The 19,089-nt window shown below is 52.9% G+C and overlaps 1 protein-coding gene and 1 long non-coding RNA gene across 5 annotated transcripts in view; one reads left to right on the forward strand and one right to left on the reverse strand.

Annotated features, from left to right (window-relative positions):
- The window catches only part of MACROD1 (mono-ADP ribosylhydrolase 1), a 200,394-nt gene that overhangs the window by 139,653 nt on the left and 41,652 nt on the right, over positions 1-19,089 (forward strand). For 3 of the 4 annotated variants that reach the window (XM_050960535.1, XM_050960532.1, XM_050960533.1), the window contains exon 4: positions 11,245-11,274. The exons of the other annotated variant lie outside the window; for it this stretch is intronic. In XM_050960535.1, the coding sequence (XP_050816492.1) occupies positions 11,245-11,274 (30 nt within the window). The remainder of the gene's footprint in view (positions 1-11,244; positions 11,275-19,089) is intronic. 4 annotated transcript variants of the gene reach the window in all.
- On the reverse strand, positions 6,595-6,936 carry LOC127054403 (uncharacterized). The gene is made up of 3 exons (XR_007775239.1): positions 6,911-6,936; positions 6,767-6,822; positions 6,595-6,646 (listed from the first exon to the last, which is right to left on the reverse strand). It is a non-coding gene; the product is annotated as an uncharacterized LOC127054403 (long non-coding RNA).

Genomic DNA, 19,089 nt, shown 5'->3' on the forward strand with positions numbered 1-19,089 from the left:
GGGGGTTAGTGGGTAAAAGCAGGGCAGCTGGCAGCCAGGGCTCCTGCATTCTATCCCAGCTCCAGGAGGGGAGTGTGGTCTAGTAGGTGAGAGCAGGGGGCTGGGCTCCAGGCAGGGTCAGTTGCCACCCCACAGGTTTTCACAGATCTGCATGCTCCATTATGCCATCCCCCTCTCCCTCCCCCCACCAATGCAGGATATAATAGTCACATATGAGGCTCTATATCCTGACGCAGCTTTGCCCTCCACTTACCCCTGAAGTTTTCTGAAATGACCCTCCTGGATTCTCTCTCTGCTCTGGGCCGGGGGCGGGGGGGGAATGGGGAAGGCGGGTGTCTAGTGGGTTAGTGCAGGGGGCAGTTAGGACTCCTGGGTTCTATCCCCAGCTCTGGGGGGTGGGAGGGTGTCGAGTGGGAGTGGGGCCTGGGAGTCAGGCCTGAGTTCTCTTCCCATCTTTCCCACTGATTTGCTCTGAGCCACTGCTCCATCCCTCCACCTCCTCTTTCCTTGCGTGGCAGTTAGGGTCCTGGTATCCCACCTGCCTCCCCATCAGATGGCCCTTCCTTAGCCCTAGCATTAAATCACTGTGTTGGGTCTCAGCTCAGTCCAAAGCATCTCCGGAGGAGTCGGGGGCCTCTGTGCCAACCTTCCCCTGTGGACACTAATTACTGGACCGGCCTGACTCTGGGTTGCAGCCCTTTCAGTGACATTCGCACCGGTCAGGAAGCTCCTTGGCTCTTGTCCCCATGCAGAGTGACACACAACCCTTGGACCAGTACCAGTCACATTTTTCCCCATGCTCATGCCCTCTTTTGCCTGGCTGGCCCCATGCTAGTGGGTGCTGTCCGCTCAGTCAGTGCTGGTTCCAGTGCCCTTGTGCGATGCTAGGGGGTGCTGTGCTGCAAGCAGCAGGGTGGGAGGACTCAATGGGGATCCTCTGCCCCCAGTCAGTGCTGACCCCAGTGCCCCAGCATGGTCCATGGGGGCACTGCTGTAAGGACCAGTGGCGGCTCAGTAGGGGGCTCTCTCCCATAGCTGTCAGTGCTGGCCCCAGGGCTCCAGCGCCCCAGCGCAGCGCTGGGTAGCAGTAGCAGGCACTTTCTCCTCCTAATCTCTCTGTAGTTTCATCTGATACTTGAATCTTCACTTCCTGTCTTAAACTGTTGTGTGCCGCTGTTAAACTGCTTCCCACCCTAGAGGCCGCTGCATCGCAGTGCTGGGTGGGGCGGGGGAGGTCCCTGTAGAAACAGCCCCTGCATCCCGCCCCAGAGACAGTGTGTCTCAGGTGCTAGGTGAGATGACAGCTGTTTTTCCAACCTAGGTATCTCTTTTCTGGTGGTGTTAAGAGCCTGGTAGGTTGAAGAGGAATTGGAGTCTGTGCAGCGCCTGGCACAATGGGGGCCTGATCTCGGTCAGGGTCTGGGCAGCGCCCTGCACAACAGGGACCTGATCTCAGTTGGGGTCTGGGTAGCGCCTGGCACAATGGAGGCCCTGATCTCAGTCAGGCCCTATAGGTGCTACCATAACGTTAACAACAACATCCAACAACAGAGCGTGAATCATTGTAATTTAAGATCTGTAAACCCTAGCCTGCAGCTCGGAAAGAGAAACTCCTCCTGCAATGTTGGGCTAATGAATCTGCGAGGAATGAGGAACAGCCACATACATATTTATTCCCCTCCCCGCTCGTGTATTTCCCCCTCTTCCACCCGGCTCTGCTCCGCTAATGAAGGGCCCTTATTATGCTCCTATAATTCCTCCCTAATTTATATTTTAGTGTTTCTATAAAAAGCCTCCATTTTGCTGCAGATTTCCCACTAACTCCCTCTTCCCTCCCCCGCCATGGCTCCCACCATCCCAGGATCAGTGTGATCTTGGAGAGCCCCCTTTCCTTACTTTCCAGCCTCCAACTCCCCACTTTGTACAGCTCATGCTGCAGGGAGCCACTAAGTAAACCATCTTGGAGCTTTCTGCTCCTGACATTTGTGTGTGACGCTCTACAACTGGTAGATCACCCCAGTGCGAGATTATAGCTGCGCTTGTGCCTTCCTGCTGCCCTCTGCTGGTCCAAGCCGAACTGCTGATGTGTGTGTCATAATCCCTATACTGCTGATAGGGATTCTCCTTCAGCCCCAGCCAGCATAAGGTTTGGAGGGTTCCGCTTTTGCAAGCAGGAGCTGGGTTCTCCAGAGTTGGAGCAATGAATATAAAAAATCAACATGGAGGTTGGAAGCCCCACAGCCACAGGGCACAAAATTTGTGTAGTTACCTGCACTAGAGCAAAACAGTGTCTCTGCAGCACCTGGCGCAAGAGGGTCCCAGTCTCAGTCAGGGTCTGTGCCTGGCACAGGGAGCACCCTGATCTCGATCAGAGTCTGTGCAGCACCCCGTGCATAGCAGCCCAATGTGTGTGTATATCTAGCTCACTGTTACCCATGGGTCTCCAGTGGATTTTCTCCTCTCCCACAGTCCAGGACCAGGGCAGCTCCAAGGTTCCAAACCCAGGCCCCGGGGAGTGACTGGGGAGGGGACACTTGGACAGCGCCGCCTGCAAATACAGCTTCGGCCCATTGACACGTTGTGTGCCACCTGTGCTGCATGCTCATCTCATTGTGTCCTGCATGCCATCTACAGTGCATGGCACTCTTGCTGCATGCCTCTCTCATCCATGCTTAGCTCTGTGCATGGCACATGCTAATCTCAGCACATGCCACCTTCAACATATCAGTCTTGCTGCATGCCATGCTCCAGGCACATCTGCACACTGTGTCTCAGGGCCACATCCACCTACCCCCCATGACAGGCAGCAGCTCAGTGGAGTTTACATGCAGGCTCTGCCTGTGGGTTTGGAAGGGTCTTTGGCAAGCGCCAGGCTGCTTCCTCCCAGCCCTTGGGTCTCAGGTGGTGCCGCAGGTAGCAGGCACCTGGGTCCAGCCATTCCAGCCAGCCACTGGCGAAATTGATCAGTGGCAGGAAAAGCCTCTCGAGGCTGTTGCTTGGCAACGGAAACGCCTGATGCCAAGGAAGAGACAGGGGAAGGCGGGTGTTTTCCTTGAACAGCCGGAGCACAGCGATGGGGTTTGGAGGGAGCGCAGCGGTGGCCTGGAATACCAATGCAAGCAGCAGCAACACAGTGGCTAGGTCCCCGGGGTGCCTGCCTGGGCTGGCACCACGTGTATCCCAGAGAAGTTCTCACCCCACGCCCATCACCGTGGCATCCAAGCCCCTCCTGGTGGTGCATTAAATGATATGACCAACGTCTGTCATATGTGTGTTTGGAGGGGGTTGGGGTGTCATCTGGGGGTCCCCTTGTACTGGGAATCTGGGATTGGGGTCCTGGGGTGGGGTGTCATCTGGAACAGGGGGCCCCCTTGAACTGGGTAACTGGGGTCAAGGGTCCTAGGGTGTCAGCTGGGGCCAGGGTCAGGGTCAGGGGTTCTGGGATGTTGTCTGGGGCCAGGTGTCCCATTGTTCTGGGGATCTGAGGTCCATGGTGAGGGGAATCATCCGGGCCAGGGAATCCTGTTGCTCCAGGGATATGGGAGCTTGTGACTATGCGAGAGCCCTGGGGGTACATGTGTTCGCTTGGGGACCAAGAAGCAGCAGGGATGAAGGCAGTGAGGCTCAGACCTGGGCACAGCTGGGCTGTCCCTGCCCTGGCCCCAGCCCTGGCCAGCATCAAGCAGAGCCCCCAGCCACTGGCATCTCAATTATTAAGGTGGGTGGAGGAGCAGCTGGCATATGACTTTGAAGGCGCTTGCAGAAGGGTGACTCCAGGACTAGAGTGAGGGGAGGAGGGACCTGGCTCCCAGCTCTGCAAGGGAAGTGATGTCTAGTGGTTAGAGCAGAGAGGGTGAGGGCCAAGACTCCTGGGTTCCATTCCCAGCACTGGGCAGAAAGTGAGGATGTTTCACCCCCATTTTGGATTAGTGCAAATGAGGGTACATGGTTCAGGGAGTGTCAGTACAGCTCCACCCCTTTTCCGCACTCATAGGACATAGGGCTGGAAGACCCACTGGGCCAGGCATTGCTGTCCCTGCTGTTGTAGGCAGCTCACTATACTGTCAGGCTGCCTGATAACAGCAGGAACTGTATCCCATAGTGCCAGGGATATTTCCTGTCTTGGGGCACTGCAGCATGAAGGTATCAGCCTCTAGCTCCTCTTCATGCACAGACACAGGCTGGTGCTGGGAAGTCGCAGTTATAACCCGATGCATAGAGACCCCTCACCTAGCACTGGGATGCAGCCACCTCTGGGGTGGGGCACAGGAGCTGCCTATACAGGGATCCTTCACCCAGCGCTGGGATGCAATTTCCTCTGGGGTGGGGCACAGGATTGTTTCTGCTGCTTGCTCCTGCACCACAGATTAATGCAGAGTCCTCCCTCCCTGCCTGCTACCAAATTCTTATGAGCTGGGCTGACATCTCTGCAGCCTGGCACTGCAATTCAAGCCAATCCCTAAAAATACCCGGGTGTCTGTGCCACTGTCTCTTTGAATCACCCATTGCCTCTACTTTTCTTTCGTTAATAATGGGGGATAATTTGTAGCCAGATGTCGGTACTTCTGTTGCAGGGGGAGGGGATGGGAAGAATAAGGTGGCAGGAGGAATGAATCTTCTGGGCAGAGTGAATGAGATGCTGTTGTGCTGGCAAGGACCAGAGGCTGCAAATTACTAGTTTGTGTTACAGTCACACCTGCAAGAGAACAGGGCACCATTGTGCTGGGTGCTGCCCAAACCCTGACAGATATCAGGCCCCCATTGTGCCAGGCGCTGCACAGACCCTGACCAAGATCAGGGCCCCCAGTGTGCCAGGCGTGGCACAGACCCTGATCGAGATCAGGGCCCCATTGTGCCAGGCGCGGAACAGACCCCCTCCGAGATCAGGGCCCCCAGTGTGCCAGGCATGGCACAGACCCTGATCGAGATCAGGGCCCCATTGTGCCAGGCGCGGAACAGACCCCGTCCGAGATCAGGGTCCCATTGTGCCAGGCGTGGCACAGACTCCAACTGAGATCAGGGCCCCACTGTGCCAGGTGCGGCACAGACCCCGATCGAGATCAGGGCCCCATTGTGCCAGGCACAGCACAGATCCCGATCGAGATCAGGACCCCATTGTGCCAGGAGCGGCACAGACCCTGACAGAGTTCAGGGCCCCATTGTGCCAGGCGCGGCACAGACCCTGACAGAGTTCAGGGCCCCATTGTGCCAGGTGCGGCACAGACCCCAACCGAGATCAGGGCCCCATTGTGCCAGGTGCTGCACAGACCCTGACCGAGATCAGGGCCCCGTTGCACCAGGTGCGTCACAGACCCCAACCTGACTGGGAATAGCACCCAGGAGTCCTGTCACCTAGTCCTTAATCAACCTTGTCTTGAATCCTTGTGAGCCTGACTTGCCATTTATCTGCACCGTGAGCCCAGTTCCCCATTGCCCTGCCGCTCGTGCAGCCATTCACTCTAGTGCAAAGTAGCTGTGCAATCCTCACTCCTCTGATTGCATCACACCTGCATAGAACTGGTGCAAATGGCCACCGGGCAAAAGAAATCACCCCCACAGCATGAAGGTCAATCAAGGGACTGAACTGGGACTCAGGACTCCTGGGTTGTGTTTGCAGCTCTGCTGTGACCAGCTGTGTGACTAGGAACAGTCCCTACTAGGGTCCAGACAGTGTGGGATGCCCAGCCCAGCCCAGCCTACGTGGCAGCACCCCCTGCTCGCTGCACCACTGCTGCTCCCAGCTCCTGAAACCTGGCCAGATCATTTGGCTCAGCTCTGCCTCTGAACGCCAGCCAGCTCAGCTGCGGCTGTGTTAATTAACAAAGGGGGAGAGGAATGAGGGGAGGAGGACTGGTAGCAGGATGCTGGGGTCCCTTAAGAGCCCCCGGGGCTTTGCCCAGCACTGGCACAGAGACACCCCATGGTGGAACACAGGCTGGGGAGGGGATCAGGGTGCTGGCAAGGTGGCCAGTGCATCCGCCCTGCCCAGGCCTTTCTGCTCCCCTTGGTCTCAGTGCTTTAGGATCCCCACGGGCATTCTGTCTTCATTAGCTCTTCACATTAACACGGCAAATTCAACAGCAGCTTGCTGGGCTTTGTGGCACCAGAATTAATTACTCCCCGAGCAGGAAACTGTCAGCGAACAGAAAGGGAGAGAGCATCTTTCTCCGTGCTCTGAGCTGTGTTTACAGCAACTCCTCACCCAGCTCCAAGATGCAGTTGCCTCTAGGGCAGACCGTGGGGTTGTTTATACAGGGTTCCCTCGCCGAGTGCTGTGATGCAGCCACCTCTGGGGCAGGGCAGGGAGCTGTTTATACTATTCAGGAACTGTGGAGAATGGTACACCTTGAATCAATGCAGAGCCTGTTCTATCCCCATACTCTATCTATCTATCCCCATACACCTCTTCTATCTATCCCCATACACGCCTTTGCCCCAGCTATCTATCTATCTATCCCCAAACGCATCTATCTATCTCCATACACCCCATCTATCTATCTATCTATCCCCATACATCCCATCTATTTATCTATCTATCCCATACACTCCTTTGCCCCATCTATCTATCTATCCCCATACGCATCTATCTCCATACACCCCATCTATCTATCTATCTATCTATCTATCTATCTATCTATCTATCTATCTATCTATCCCCATACACCTCATCTGCCCATCTATCTATCTGTCTATCTATCTATCCGCATACACTCCATCGCCCCATCTATCTGTCTATCCCCATACGCATCTATCTATCTTCATACACCCCATCTATCTATCTATCTATCCATCCATCCCCATACACCCCATCTGTCTATCCATCTATCCCCATACACCCCATCGCCCCATCTATCTATCTATCCATCCCCATACACCCCATCGCCCCATCTATCTATCTATTCTCATACACCCCATCACCCCATCTATCTATCTATCCCCATACACCCCTTTGCCCCATCTATCTATCTATCCCCGTACATGTCTATCTCCATACACCCTATCTGTCTATCTGTCCATCCCCATACACCCCATTACCCCATCTATCTATCTATCTATCCCTAGATTCCCTATACACACACATTCCCACTCCACACACACACACCTCTAACCTTTATACACCCACCCTCCTGTGCACACCGACTCACACTTACACACATTCTGCCCTGTCCCCAAAATCAATCAGTTCCTAATCCCCCCAGCTCCATTTCTAGCCGCTGTCCAGTCCCAGGAGACTGGCCTGGGTGTGGTTTGCTAAGCAGTGTTTGAACCTGTCAGTCTGGCCCAGCCAGCCCACGCAGCACTGGGACCATCTGACAGCTCTGCTCAGTTCACAGGTGGATTTGGCAAGGAGAGAGAGTTGAAAGCCACCTTTTCCTGCAATCTCAGCTGATCTTTTTTTTTCACTGTGAAGCGCGGCCCTCAATAATAGTGAATTTCAGACAAGGCATTCACACACACACACACACCCCCAGAGGAGCAGGTTTGATTGAGGAAGAGCAGGTTCTGAGGTATGAGAACACTCTCAGATTCTCACTGAGGTGACTCACCTCTGAAATATCAGATTATTCCTCTGTCCTTTTATCCCAAATCTGCCACCATATTTCACCACATTATTTGCTTCTGGAGAGGGGCACAGTGGCTGTTTATACAGGGAACCCTCACCCAGTGTTGAGAGTGACCTCCTCCGGGGAGCGGTATGAGGACTATTTATACAGAGATCCCTTGCCTGGTGCTTAGATGCAGCCACCTCTGGGGTGGGGAGTCGTTTAACATGGTTATATAACAATTTAAGAAATGCAGTGAAGAATCCAGTATCAGTCGTGCCAGGGACTACAGAGGCCTTGGCCAAGATCAGGATCCCCATTGTGCCAGGCATAACACAGACACATACTAAGAGACAATCTTGCTGATTTAGAGAAAAGAGCACCCCCTACTGAGCCCTCCACCCCACTCCCTGCAGCACAACACTGGCCAGTACCATGCTGGGGCACTGGAGCCGGCACTGCCTGCTAGGGAAGAGCACCCCTTACTGAGCCTCCCACCCTGCTCCCTGCAGCATAGCACCCCCTAGTGCTGCACTGGGGAACTGGGGTCAGCACTGACTCGGGGGGAGAGCACCCCTTACTGAGTCACTCTGAACACTTCACCTGTCCCTGAACATTCCCAAAATGCTGCTCCTTCTCCAAACAGCTTCTCGCTGCCAGGGAGGAAAGGAGGGCAGGTAAAACCTCCATGCCAGGAATATAACCAGAGGATTTGATTGCTCCGCCATAGGAAACCTGATACAGATGGGAGACACTGCCCCCTAGCAGCCCTCCCCTGCCCGCCCCTGGATGGGTTCAGAGAGTTCTACACAGGGTGGTCCCCATGCATCCAAGCGTGGCGGGGATGGGGAAAGACTGACAGGATCCATTCATTTCTAATACTGGGTTTGGGGTGACGGGGGAGCTGATATATTAAATGTTCCTATTGGGAGCCAGGAAGTGGGTGGGCAGAGCCCACCCACTGCTAAAGGACCCCATCCCCTTAGCCTAAGGGGAGGATCCATAGGGCCTGGAAACCAAATAATTCCAGGGGACAACTAATGAGATAACAGGGGTGGGAGTGAGGTCAAACGGTCAAACAAAGGGAACCTGATGGGGACACCGAGCAGAGAACCCCGGACAGCACCCACTGCTCCTCGAAGGTGTCACGGGAGCCAGCGGACGCCGCCCAGAGGAACTCTGCCCAGATGCTTGAGCGGACGGAGGATCGGAAATAGGCCCCACGGTCACAGGAGACTCTATCAGCAAGCCTCCTCTCCCTGGTTGTGTAGATGGCCATTTTAGCCAGGGCCAGGAGGATGTTGACCAGGAGGTCCCGTGGCTTTGTGGGGCCACGGATAGGAAGTGCTTAGATAAGGAGGTGAGGGGGAAAGTACAGCCAGAAGCATAACAAAATATTTGTGAGGAGCCAGAATAGGGGCTGCAACCTGGCGCACTCCAAGTAAACATGCGCCAGGGTCTCCCTCACGCCGCAGAAGGGGCAGGTGTCCAGGATGGGGGTAAACCGCGCCAAGTACAAGATTAAATGTTGGTGGGCAGATTGGCCCTTGCTGGCATTAGGGGCAGACTCATCTGGGAGATGGGCTCTCTGGATGTCTGACAGAGGGGTTAGGGCAGTGGTCCCCAACGCGGTGCCCCCTGGCGCCATGGCGCCCACGGGGGCATCTTAATGCGCCCACATCCTGGACCCCAGGAAAGCATCTGCCAAAATGCTGCCGAATTTCAGCAGCATTTCGGCGGGGACGCCTCTCGATGACAACGCTTGTCGCCAACAAGTGATGTCATCGAGAGGCGTCGCTCCCGAATTTCGGCGGGGATGCCTCTCAATTACGTCACTTGTCAATGGCAAGCGGCGTCATCGAGAGGCATTGCCACCGAAATTCGGCGGCATTTCGGCGGGTGCTCCACCGCCGCAGTGGTCCTTCGTCTGGCGCCCACCAGATGAAGTAACTCCACCACACTCAGTTCTGCTCACACAGGTGGGAATCTGGAGTAACTCCACCACACTCAGTTCTGCTCACACGGGTGGGAATCTGGAGTAACCCCACCACACTAAGTTCTGCTTACATGGGTGGGAATCAGGTGTCACTCCATCTGGTTTGATTGTGCTCAGACTGGTGTAAATCAGGAGACAATCTGGAGACGGAAGTGCAGTTACACCCTGGGTAGATGAGTGGAGAACAGGAACCCTACATTAGCCAAAGGGGTCAGAAAACTGAAGAAAAACTCTAATGGATGAGTGTGGGTGGAAAGTGTATAAACAGCCCCCGCGCCCTGCCCCAGACGTGGCTGCATCTCAGTGTGGGGCCAGGGATCTCTTTGTAAACAACTTCCACTCCAGAGGCAGTTGCTTCTCAGCATAGGACAAGGCATCCCTATATAAACAGCCCCCTGACCTCACCCCACCGCATCTCAGTGCCAGACTTGTTATTGTTGAGCTGTTTGTAAAGCTCATCAGAGCCCAGGCCTCATTAGAGAGGATCAGTCAAAGCTAGCCTCTCCCTAGCTGGGGTTGGAAACAGATAGATTTCCGCTTCTCATTCATGCCCTGGCAATTTGCTGATGGTTTAGCACCTGTTACCGGGGAGTTACCTTGGTAACGGGAGCATCGTTATCAGACTCCTGTCACCTTGGAAACACCCCCTCTCACATTGAAAGCCTGTCTGGCTCCTGTAGTCAAGCCCGGAGCCCCATAGTGCCATGGCTATAGCCAGGAGACCCAGAGAATGTCTGCAACAGCTGGGGCAGGGCAGTGGGATCTAGAAGTTAGAGCAGGGGGTGCTAGGGTTCTAGCCTCAGCTCTGGGAGGGGAGCAGGATCTAATAGGTTATGCAGGAAGGGCTGGGAGTCAGAACTCCTGGGTTCTGTCCCCAGCCACCTATCGCTCTCTGTGCCTCAGTTTCCCCATCTGTCAGCAGGGAAAACTGCTGACCTGCCTTCTTTGATTGGCATCTGTGCAACTCCAAGTGGAGGGGACCAGGGGCCATGGAAAGATTATCATAGGGCAGTTATCACAGCCAGGCCCATGTGCATTTCCCCTGCCCCACGGCTTGGAAGGGGAAAGGGCTCCCTGGGGGAAAAATTGTCCTGAGTGCCCTGGAGCTGCAAAGGGGCATCTTTCCTCATTACCAGCCCCGTCCTCCCCATCTTTATAGGAACAGGTAAACAGAGTTCTCCTGTAATGCAAAGTGGCCCCAGAGTAGTGCCCATGATTAATTGGGTCGTGTTTGTAAAGCATCTTGGAAATCTAAAGCATTCTGCAGTCCTGACCCCCTGTCACACCACAAGCCAGGCAGAGAACCCAGGCGTCCTGGCTTTCAGCCCCCCACTACCCACCCGCAGCCAGGAATAGAACCCAGGAGTCTCAACTCCCAGGCCACCCTGCTGTCTAACCCCTCAGACCCCCTGCTCCTCTCCCAGGTGGGGGAGGGAACACAGGAGTCCTGACTTCAACACCCTGCTCTAACCCACTAAAGCTAGACCCCCCACTCCTCTCCTCGAGCTGGGGAGAGAACCCAGGAGTCCTGACTCCTGTCCCCTCTCTCTGTTTCATTGGCTTTAAGACCTTCCCTCAGGTGTACAAGGGGCCTGCCACAGCCATGTGCTCAGAAATCTCCATGCCATGCCTAAGGCTGTGTGTGATAATGTCTCTCTAGCCAGTGTCCTTTTAATAACTTGGGATCTTTCTGTCTCTTTGCAGCTAACAGCTCCCTGCTTGGAGGCGGTGGTGGTGAGTGTGAAATTCAAACCTTTGCGCTGGAATTTTTGTTGGGAGGACCAAAAAATCAATATTGAATTTCTTTGAATTACTGACACGTGTCGAAGTGTGCAGCGAGGGAGATTGAGAGCACCCGTCTCTGGTGCTGCACTGAGACCCCGGGTTCCTGGGTTCAGTTCCTGACTGTGGACAAGTCCCTGACCCATTCTGTGCCTCAGTTTCCCCTCCTGCTTTTGTCTGTTTACATAATGAGCTCTTTGGGGCAGGCTGGTCTGCATAGTCTGTGTCCTAGTAGAACTCCGTCGGGTGTGAGGGGCAGGTTCTTTACCGAGCTAGTTATAGCGGCATGAGATTGGATGCAGTTATACAGGTATAAAAGTGCCTTAAACAGCAGTAGTGCCTAGCAGTTAGAGCGCTGGAGACCCTGACCTCCCTGGGTAAAGCACTGGGAGATCTGCTGGGGAAAGCACCATAGAAGAGCTAGGGATTGTTGTTATACTAGTACAGCTTGCTCCCCTTCCCTTCCCTTCTGAGCATAGCTAGATTGGGATAAAGCACATTTGTCCCGGTCTAACCATGTTGGGGTGACCAGATGTCCCGATTTTATTGGGACAGTCACGATTTTTGGGTCTTTTTCTTATGTAGGCTCCTATTACCCCCCACCCCCATCCCGATTTTTCACATTTGCTGTCTGGTCACCCTAAACCACGTCCACACTAGGGGGACCCCTCACACCGCTTTAAGTAGACTGGCAGAGTTAAAGCCACGCTTAAGTGTCTGTGCAGTGCCCAGCACAATGGGGGCCCTGAGCTAGGGTGTGTATGGGGTGGGTGGAGGGATGGATTCCCATTCTAAACTTCACCATTCATAGCCACTGAAGTCAGGACAAGCCATAATGGGCTTGATCTGCAGCAAGGGAGAGTTAGGTCAGATGTGAGACAGAACTTTTGGACTCAAAGGGTAGTGCAGCTCTGGAATGGCCTTCCAGGGGAGGTTGGATTCCCCATCACTGGAGAGTTTCAAGAACAGGCTGGACAAACACCTTTCAGAGACGGTGGAGGTTTATTGGCCCTGCCTCAGCATAGGGGGCCGGACTAGCTGACCTCTCCAGGTCCCTTACAGCCCTACATTGCTATGATCATATAAAAGTGGCTTAAAGAAGGAAGACCCGCTTAGCAGATTGTCACACACACACACACACTCTCTCTCTCTCTCTGCAACCTGCCCAGACCCAGGGCTCCCTCAAGGTTTCTCTAGTCCGCGGTCAGACTTGGGTTTGACATGGTGCCCACAGACTCCCTCTCTGCCAGGACATGAGTGAGGATGGGGTTCTGCTTGGGCAGAGACAGCTTGGCCATTCACGCCTGCCTGCACAGCAGCCAGAGTCCGCATGGAAGGGACCGGGGTCGGTTACGCACATATGCATGCACACACACACACAGAGCCTGTCTGTCCCTCTTCCATGCCCAGTATGTTACATGCCCTGTCACTTCACTTGATTTTCACAGGGATCCTTCACCCAGTGCTGAGATGCAGCTGCCTCTAGGGAGGGAACACAGGGGCTGCTTAACAGTACAGAGCAACACTACACAACAGCTTAGCACAGGAAGAGAATAACGTTGTGTCCAACTGAATGTGATGGTGGGAATTTAAGGTGGGAGACTTTAATGTGACTCCAGGGCTAACACTAGCTCCGCGAGTGCTCTCTCTGAGCCCCGCACCCCCTTTCCTGCAGCACAGCGTCTCGAATGGGGGGACCTGAGGGCAGCACTCGCTTCTGAGCCCCCAGCCCCGCTCCCTCCAGCACACTGCACCCTAGCACCACGCTGGGCTGCTGGGATCGGCACTGCCCATGAGCAGAGGAGTGCCCTTTCCCGACCCCCCACGCCACTGGGGCATCGAGGCTGGTGCTGACCCCAAGCTTAGAGCGCCCCCTACTGAGTCCACTCCACTCACCAGCACGGCCTGGGTCACCCAGCAAGCCCTGCTTAGCAGCCGTTTCACAAAGTCACAGCCCAAGGTGGTGGCGCTGGGAGCCTGAAGCAGAGAATGAAATGAAGGGAAAATTAATGACCCAGGAAAACAAACAACCCCCGCCCAGCCCTGCCCGCTCCGGGGCCTCCTCATTGCCAGCCGTAACAGCTCCCTTATTTATCCCTGACCTCAAAGATCCCATTTTATTTCTACTTTTAAAAGGCCTGGAGTTGTCACTCGATGATAAACGGTGCCGGGTGGGATTTATCCACCACCCCATTAACATGTGACTTCCCCCATCGCAAATACTGCTGACAGTGGGTACAGCACTCAGCCTCCTGCCATGGCAGCAGAATGGGGGGGAAGAACCTGGCCTTTTGGATCGGCAAGGTTTGCAGAGCACAAGATCAGTGGAAGTGGGAGCTCGGCAGCCTGAATGTGGCAGACCTGAGTCCGTGTGCACTGGGGGAGCGTTCCCATGCCATGTAGTGCGAGCCCAGATCACTGGTGGTAGGCATCTGTCTGTTCCCATACACCTTTATCTTTCTGTCGCTCTACACATTCCTATCTATCTATCTATCTATCTATCTATCTATCTATCTATCTATCTATCTATCTAGCATAGTACCTTAGCACTGTAGCTCCAGGTATGAAACAAGTGTTAATTTCAATTCCTAGTTGCATCCCTGCATGTCAGTGGTACTTGGCTCTCCTCTTTAATTCTGACCCTAAAATGATGTGTATTGTTTGCTGTGTGGCTTTTATACTATTGCTGCACCTCACCCCAGAGGTGGCTGCGTTTCAATGGTGTGGTCATGCTGATGAAAAACGTACATGAGAATTAGTCCCTTTAAAGACTGTAAAGGCTTTCCAAGTTCATTTGAAAATAAGGCCTTATAGAAATGGAGACTTAGCAGGAGTGGACTCAAATCCCATTTATGCAGGTGTCAGTCTGGAATCACTCCAGATTTGAACCAGAACACAAGAGTTTTTTGTGATGCTTAAAGGAGTTCAGCGCTGACATTAAATGTAGACAGGTTTCAGAGTGGTAGCCGTGTTAGTCTGTATCAGCAAAAAGAACAAGGAGTCCTTGTGGCACCTTAGATACTAACAAATTTATTTGAGCGTAAGGGTAAAATTTTCAAAAGCACTTACATGATTTAGGAACCTATATCTCATTTTCAAACATGACTTGTGTTGACTTTCAATGACTATTAAGGTACCTAACTCCTATGGCAATCAATGAGAGTTAGGCACCTAAATATTTTTGAGGATTTGGTTCTCAATGCCTGAGCTACTTTTGAAAAGGGGACTTAGTCATTTTTGAAAATTTGACCTTAAGTGACTTGTCCAAGGAGCCTGTGGTACAGCTAGAAATAGCACCCAGATGGTCTGAGCCCCAGGCCCACCCCTCAGACTCTCCAGCCTTGCAGTTTGTTGCTCTCTTGCGTTGACTAAGCAATAGCCTAAAGTATTCAGTATGAGGGAATTTTTAAACCCTAATCAGCAAAATAGCAAAAGAACAAATCAATTTCTATATCTCTTCAAAAAGATGCCTGTAGATCTCCCAGTAAATGAGAAGTGACAGGGCTCACTTAGACGCATGGTGAGATTTATATGAGCAAGATGGGCTTTCTGACAACTCGGAAGGACTTCTGCCACTACCCAGAGCTAAATATAACTCGTGTAAATTCCCCTATCGGGACACATGTGTATCGGTGTGTGAGAGCAGTAGCAGCTGGCCATGCAATCAGCCTGCCTGTTAAATACAGGCCGGGATATTCAAAAAGATCCAGAGGGATTTAGGTGCTTTGACTAAAAATGTTGAGTGTCTAAGTGACTTAGGCATGTAGAGGTAGAGCTGATGGGGAATTTTTGATAAATGCTTTTGGCCAAAAACGCCCATTTGTTGAAAATGTTCACGGTGCAGGAAAATTGGTCAAGACTTTGATTTTCATCCCAATTCGGAGCAGGGGAAATGTTCAGACTCTCAAAATATTCAGAGAACAGGAAATCTGTTTTCCACCAAGTTCTGCTTCAGAGCTGAATTCGTGCAATTAAGAACCATTGGGTGTTAACTGGACTTAAGTTTCTTTTGAAAATAGGATGTAGGCCCCTAAGTTATTTAGATGCTTTGGACACTGGTACCCTTAGGCATCCAGGGGCCGGATTTACAAAAGTAGGTAGTTGTCTTAAGATGCAGACAGGAACCAAGTGCAATTTTCCGAAGCACCTAGGTATTAAGTCTTGTAATCATTGGGAGTTGGGCACCTGCCCAGCCACGTGTTGGGAAAGCCTTTGGAAGAATCTGGTTGTGTTCATTTGGATGCCTAAACAGGAGCTACAAGCCGTGGGAAATCCAGCTTCAATTGGGGGCATGTGGCACTTGAAAATCTGGCCCTGTGTTCATTGTGCCTCAGTTTCCCCCTCTGCAAAAAGGGGATAAAAGGCTATTTGTCAATTCAAATGATTAGTTCTTTGGGGCAGGGACTCTCTCGATGCGTGTCTGTGCAGCGGGGCCTTGATAGAGTGACCAGACAGCAAATGTGAAAAATCGGGACAGGGGGTGGGAGGTATTAGGAGCCTATATAAGAAAAAGACCCAAAAATCGGGACTGTCCCTATAAAATCGGGACATCTAGTCACCCTAGGCCTTGGTCTTGATCAGGGTCTGTGCAGCATCTGGCACAATCGAGCCCTGATCTCGGTTGGGGTCTGTGCAGCGTCTGGCACAATGAGGCCTTGATCTCAGTTGGGGCCTGTGCAGCGCCTGGCACAATGGGGCCCTGATCTCAGTCGGGGTCTGTGCAGCGCCTGGCACAATGGGGCCCTGATCTCGGATGGGATCTCTGCAGCACCTGGCATAATGGGGCCCTGATCTCGGGCGGGGTCTGTGCAGCACCTGGCACAATGGGGCCCTGATCTCGGACGGGGTCTGTGCAGCACCTGGCACAATGGGGCCCTGATCTCGGACGGGTTCTGGGCAGCACCTGGTAAGATGAGGGCTCTGATCTTTGCTATTACAATACAGCTGGAGCTGGCCCCTTCCTGTGGTGCTGAGAACACAGGAGCTGTCAGAGCTCTGTTGGAGCCCTCTCCCCATGTCATTCTGTTGTTCTGTCCATTAGTCCACTCTTGCAGGAGATTTATGGGGATTTTTTGTAAAACAGTAGAGTTCTGAGGTCCTGCATTTTAACACCAGTCTCAGATTTATGGCACTTAGTGGCGGGTGAGTGCATTAGAGGAAGGGCCATGTTCCCCCCCGCCTCAGCCTCTCTCTTTAATTTGATTGCAAAAACAACTTTTAAGGGTGGAAAATAAAATCCAAGCGAAGGCACTTGATTGTTCTTCCTGACAAGGACATTTAGGGACAGAACAAACCGCGCTCGGCATTTGGGGCAAAATCCCTGTAGCGGAAATGCTCCAAGATTAGCTAGTAAATCAGCAGCACCCCATTGGAGTCACTGGGCCAGATCCACAGTTGGGGTAAATCAGCCATAGCTCCACTGGAGTCAGTGGGGCCAGATCCACGGGTGGTGTAAATCAGCTGTATCTCCATTGGAGTCACTAGGTCAGATCCACAGCTGGTGTAAATCAGTCATAGCTCCATTGGAGTCAGTGAGGCCAGATCCACGGGTGGTGTAAATCAGCTATATCTCCATTGGAGTCACTAGGTCAGATCCACAGCTGGTGTAAATCAGCCATGGCTCCATTGGAGTCAGTGGGGCCAGATCCACGGGTGGTGTAAAGCAACATTGCTCCATTAGTCACCAGGGCTGAAACCCCAGGTAGTGAGAATTGGTGTTGCTCCACTGGAGTCAATGGAACAACACTGGTTTACACCAGTGAGAGTCTGTTCCATTTCTTTCACAGGGAAAAGTCCCTGGGGACACTTTACCCCATAACTGCAGGATTTTCTGCCCCTGCCTCTGTAACAGCTAGTGCTGCCTGCTGCTGGAGACAGGAGCCCCGGCTAGATGCTCCCTGGGCCAATCCAGCATGGCAATTCAATAGGGGATTTTGCAGTCCAGCCTCAGCAGCATCAGGAGCCCTAGCACGGAATGGAGTTCAGCATCAGACCCATCCAGAGCAGGGGTAAGCAAAGCTAGGTCCCGTCTCAGTGCAGCCTCGCTGGGCATTAGGGGAGAAGCCATGGAGCTGAAAGGAGGTGACGTGACAAAGGAGCAAGCAGAGGCCGTGGGGCAGGAACCAGCAAATGACTAGATTTTATGCAGGCCAGTGCTTCTGTTGAAAACCAAACAATAGGACCACATTGTGTCCCTGATCCACACACACCCCTCGCCTCCCCCACCGCAGGCTGCAACCATAGAAAGCAGACAGACAAGCAAGCAAGAAAGAATCGCTTTTAACTCTTTGTCCCAGGCTCCATATAGATCCATTTGACTCAGATGTTTGCATTGCTTGTTCTTCCTGATACACACAGACAAACACACACACACACCACAACATCTACATACACAAAGATACCCCCCAACACCTAGACATCCCCACTGATACACAGAGTCATAGACACACAAATTCACACGCCCCGACACATCTGTACACGCAAAAACATACATCTGGACACACACATCTCCCAGGGAGGCTCATTGATAACCGACCCCCTCCCTGGAGGGACAGATGGATGCGGCTGCAGGAGGCATGCCTGGGTTCTGGGCCTGAGCTCCAGGCAGCGTGGTGGTGCTGCCCATAGCGAGTGGTTAGCTAGGGAGGAGATGACCATATATACACACCCTCCATCCACACACATCACACACAATGATGCACGTTAAGCACATATGTACACAGCACAACATCTCTTGCACTCCTGACCCTGCCCTCCAACTAGCTCACTGCTGTACAGACTACCCACGCTGCTGCTGAGTTGCTGAGCCCACGTGTCTGCCAAGTCGCTTTCTAACCCTCCCAACAAGGCCCATTTCTCTGTTTCAGTGTGTGTGTGTGCATGTGCGTGTGTGTGCATGTGCGTGTGTGTGTGTGTGCATGTGCGTGTGTGTGTGCTCATGCATGAGCGCGGGAAGGGTCTTTTCTCAGGGCTGATTTTAAAGTGCATTTTATTTTCCTTCTGCCAGTGGGACTGGGAATCTATCTATCTATCTATCTATCTATCTATCTAATCTTTTCCTGCCTCCCCTCACCTTCTAGGCACCTTCTATGTGAAATCAATAGCAAATAGAGGTCGAGTCCCTAGTGGGTTTCATGGAGTATCTGGTTCCTTCTCCCTTTTCTAAGTCAAAACTCTAATTCATAAGAGTTTAAGGCCAGAAGGGCCCCTTAGATCATCCAGAATTTCAGCCACTTCCCCCCATATTGAACTCAATATCTGGTATTTGGCTAAAGCACTGTCCAGAAAGGCAGCCAGTCTGGATTTGAAGATTTCAGTGTTGGGGTTGGGGAAGTCAGATTTAGGGTTTAGAGCAGAAGAAGGGTCTGTGGTTAGGGTTTATTGGTACCAAGGTTGGTGAGCGTAGTAAGGCCTTTTCAAAAAGGGGGTCCAGCGGTGTTCCCTCTAGACACTGGATTCTCCCGATCCCCTCCAGGAGTTTCTCTCTTAGCTGGATCCCCTAGCTCCCCCTGACATGCTGGGCAAGTGATCATACATTGTGATTCCTGAGCTCTCTGGTGGGGACCATCCCTTCTCTACAGCTCTCAGACCACTGCCTCTTTGATAGCACTTTTCATCCACAGAGCTTGAAGCACTTTACAAAGGATCCTTATCCCCACTTTACAGATGGGGAAACTGAGGCACGGGGAGGGGACTTGATTTGTCTAAAGTCACCCAGCAGTGTCAGGAATTGAACCTGACTCTTAGGCCATTGTCCTGTCCACTACG

Source organism: Gopherus flavomarginatus, chromosome 6 (assembly GCF_025201925.1).
Source record: "Gopherus flavomarginatus isolate rGopFla2 chromosome 6, rGopFla2.mat.asm, whole genome shotgun sequence".
NCBI lineage: Eukaryota > Metazoa > Chordata > Testudines > Testudinidae > Gopherus > Gopherus flavomarginatus.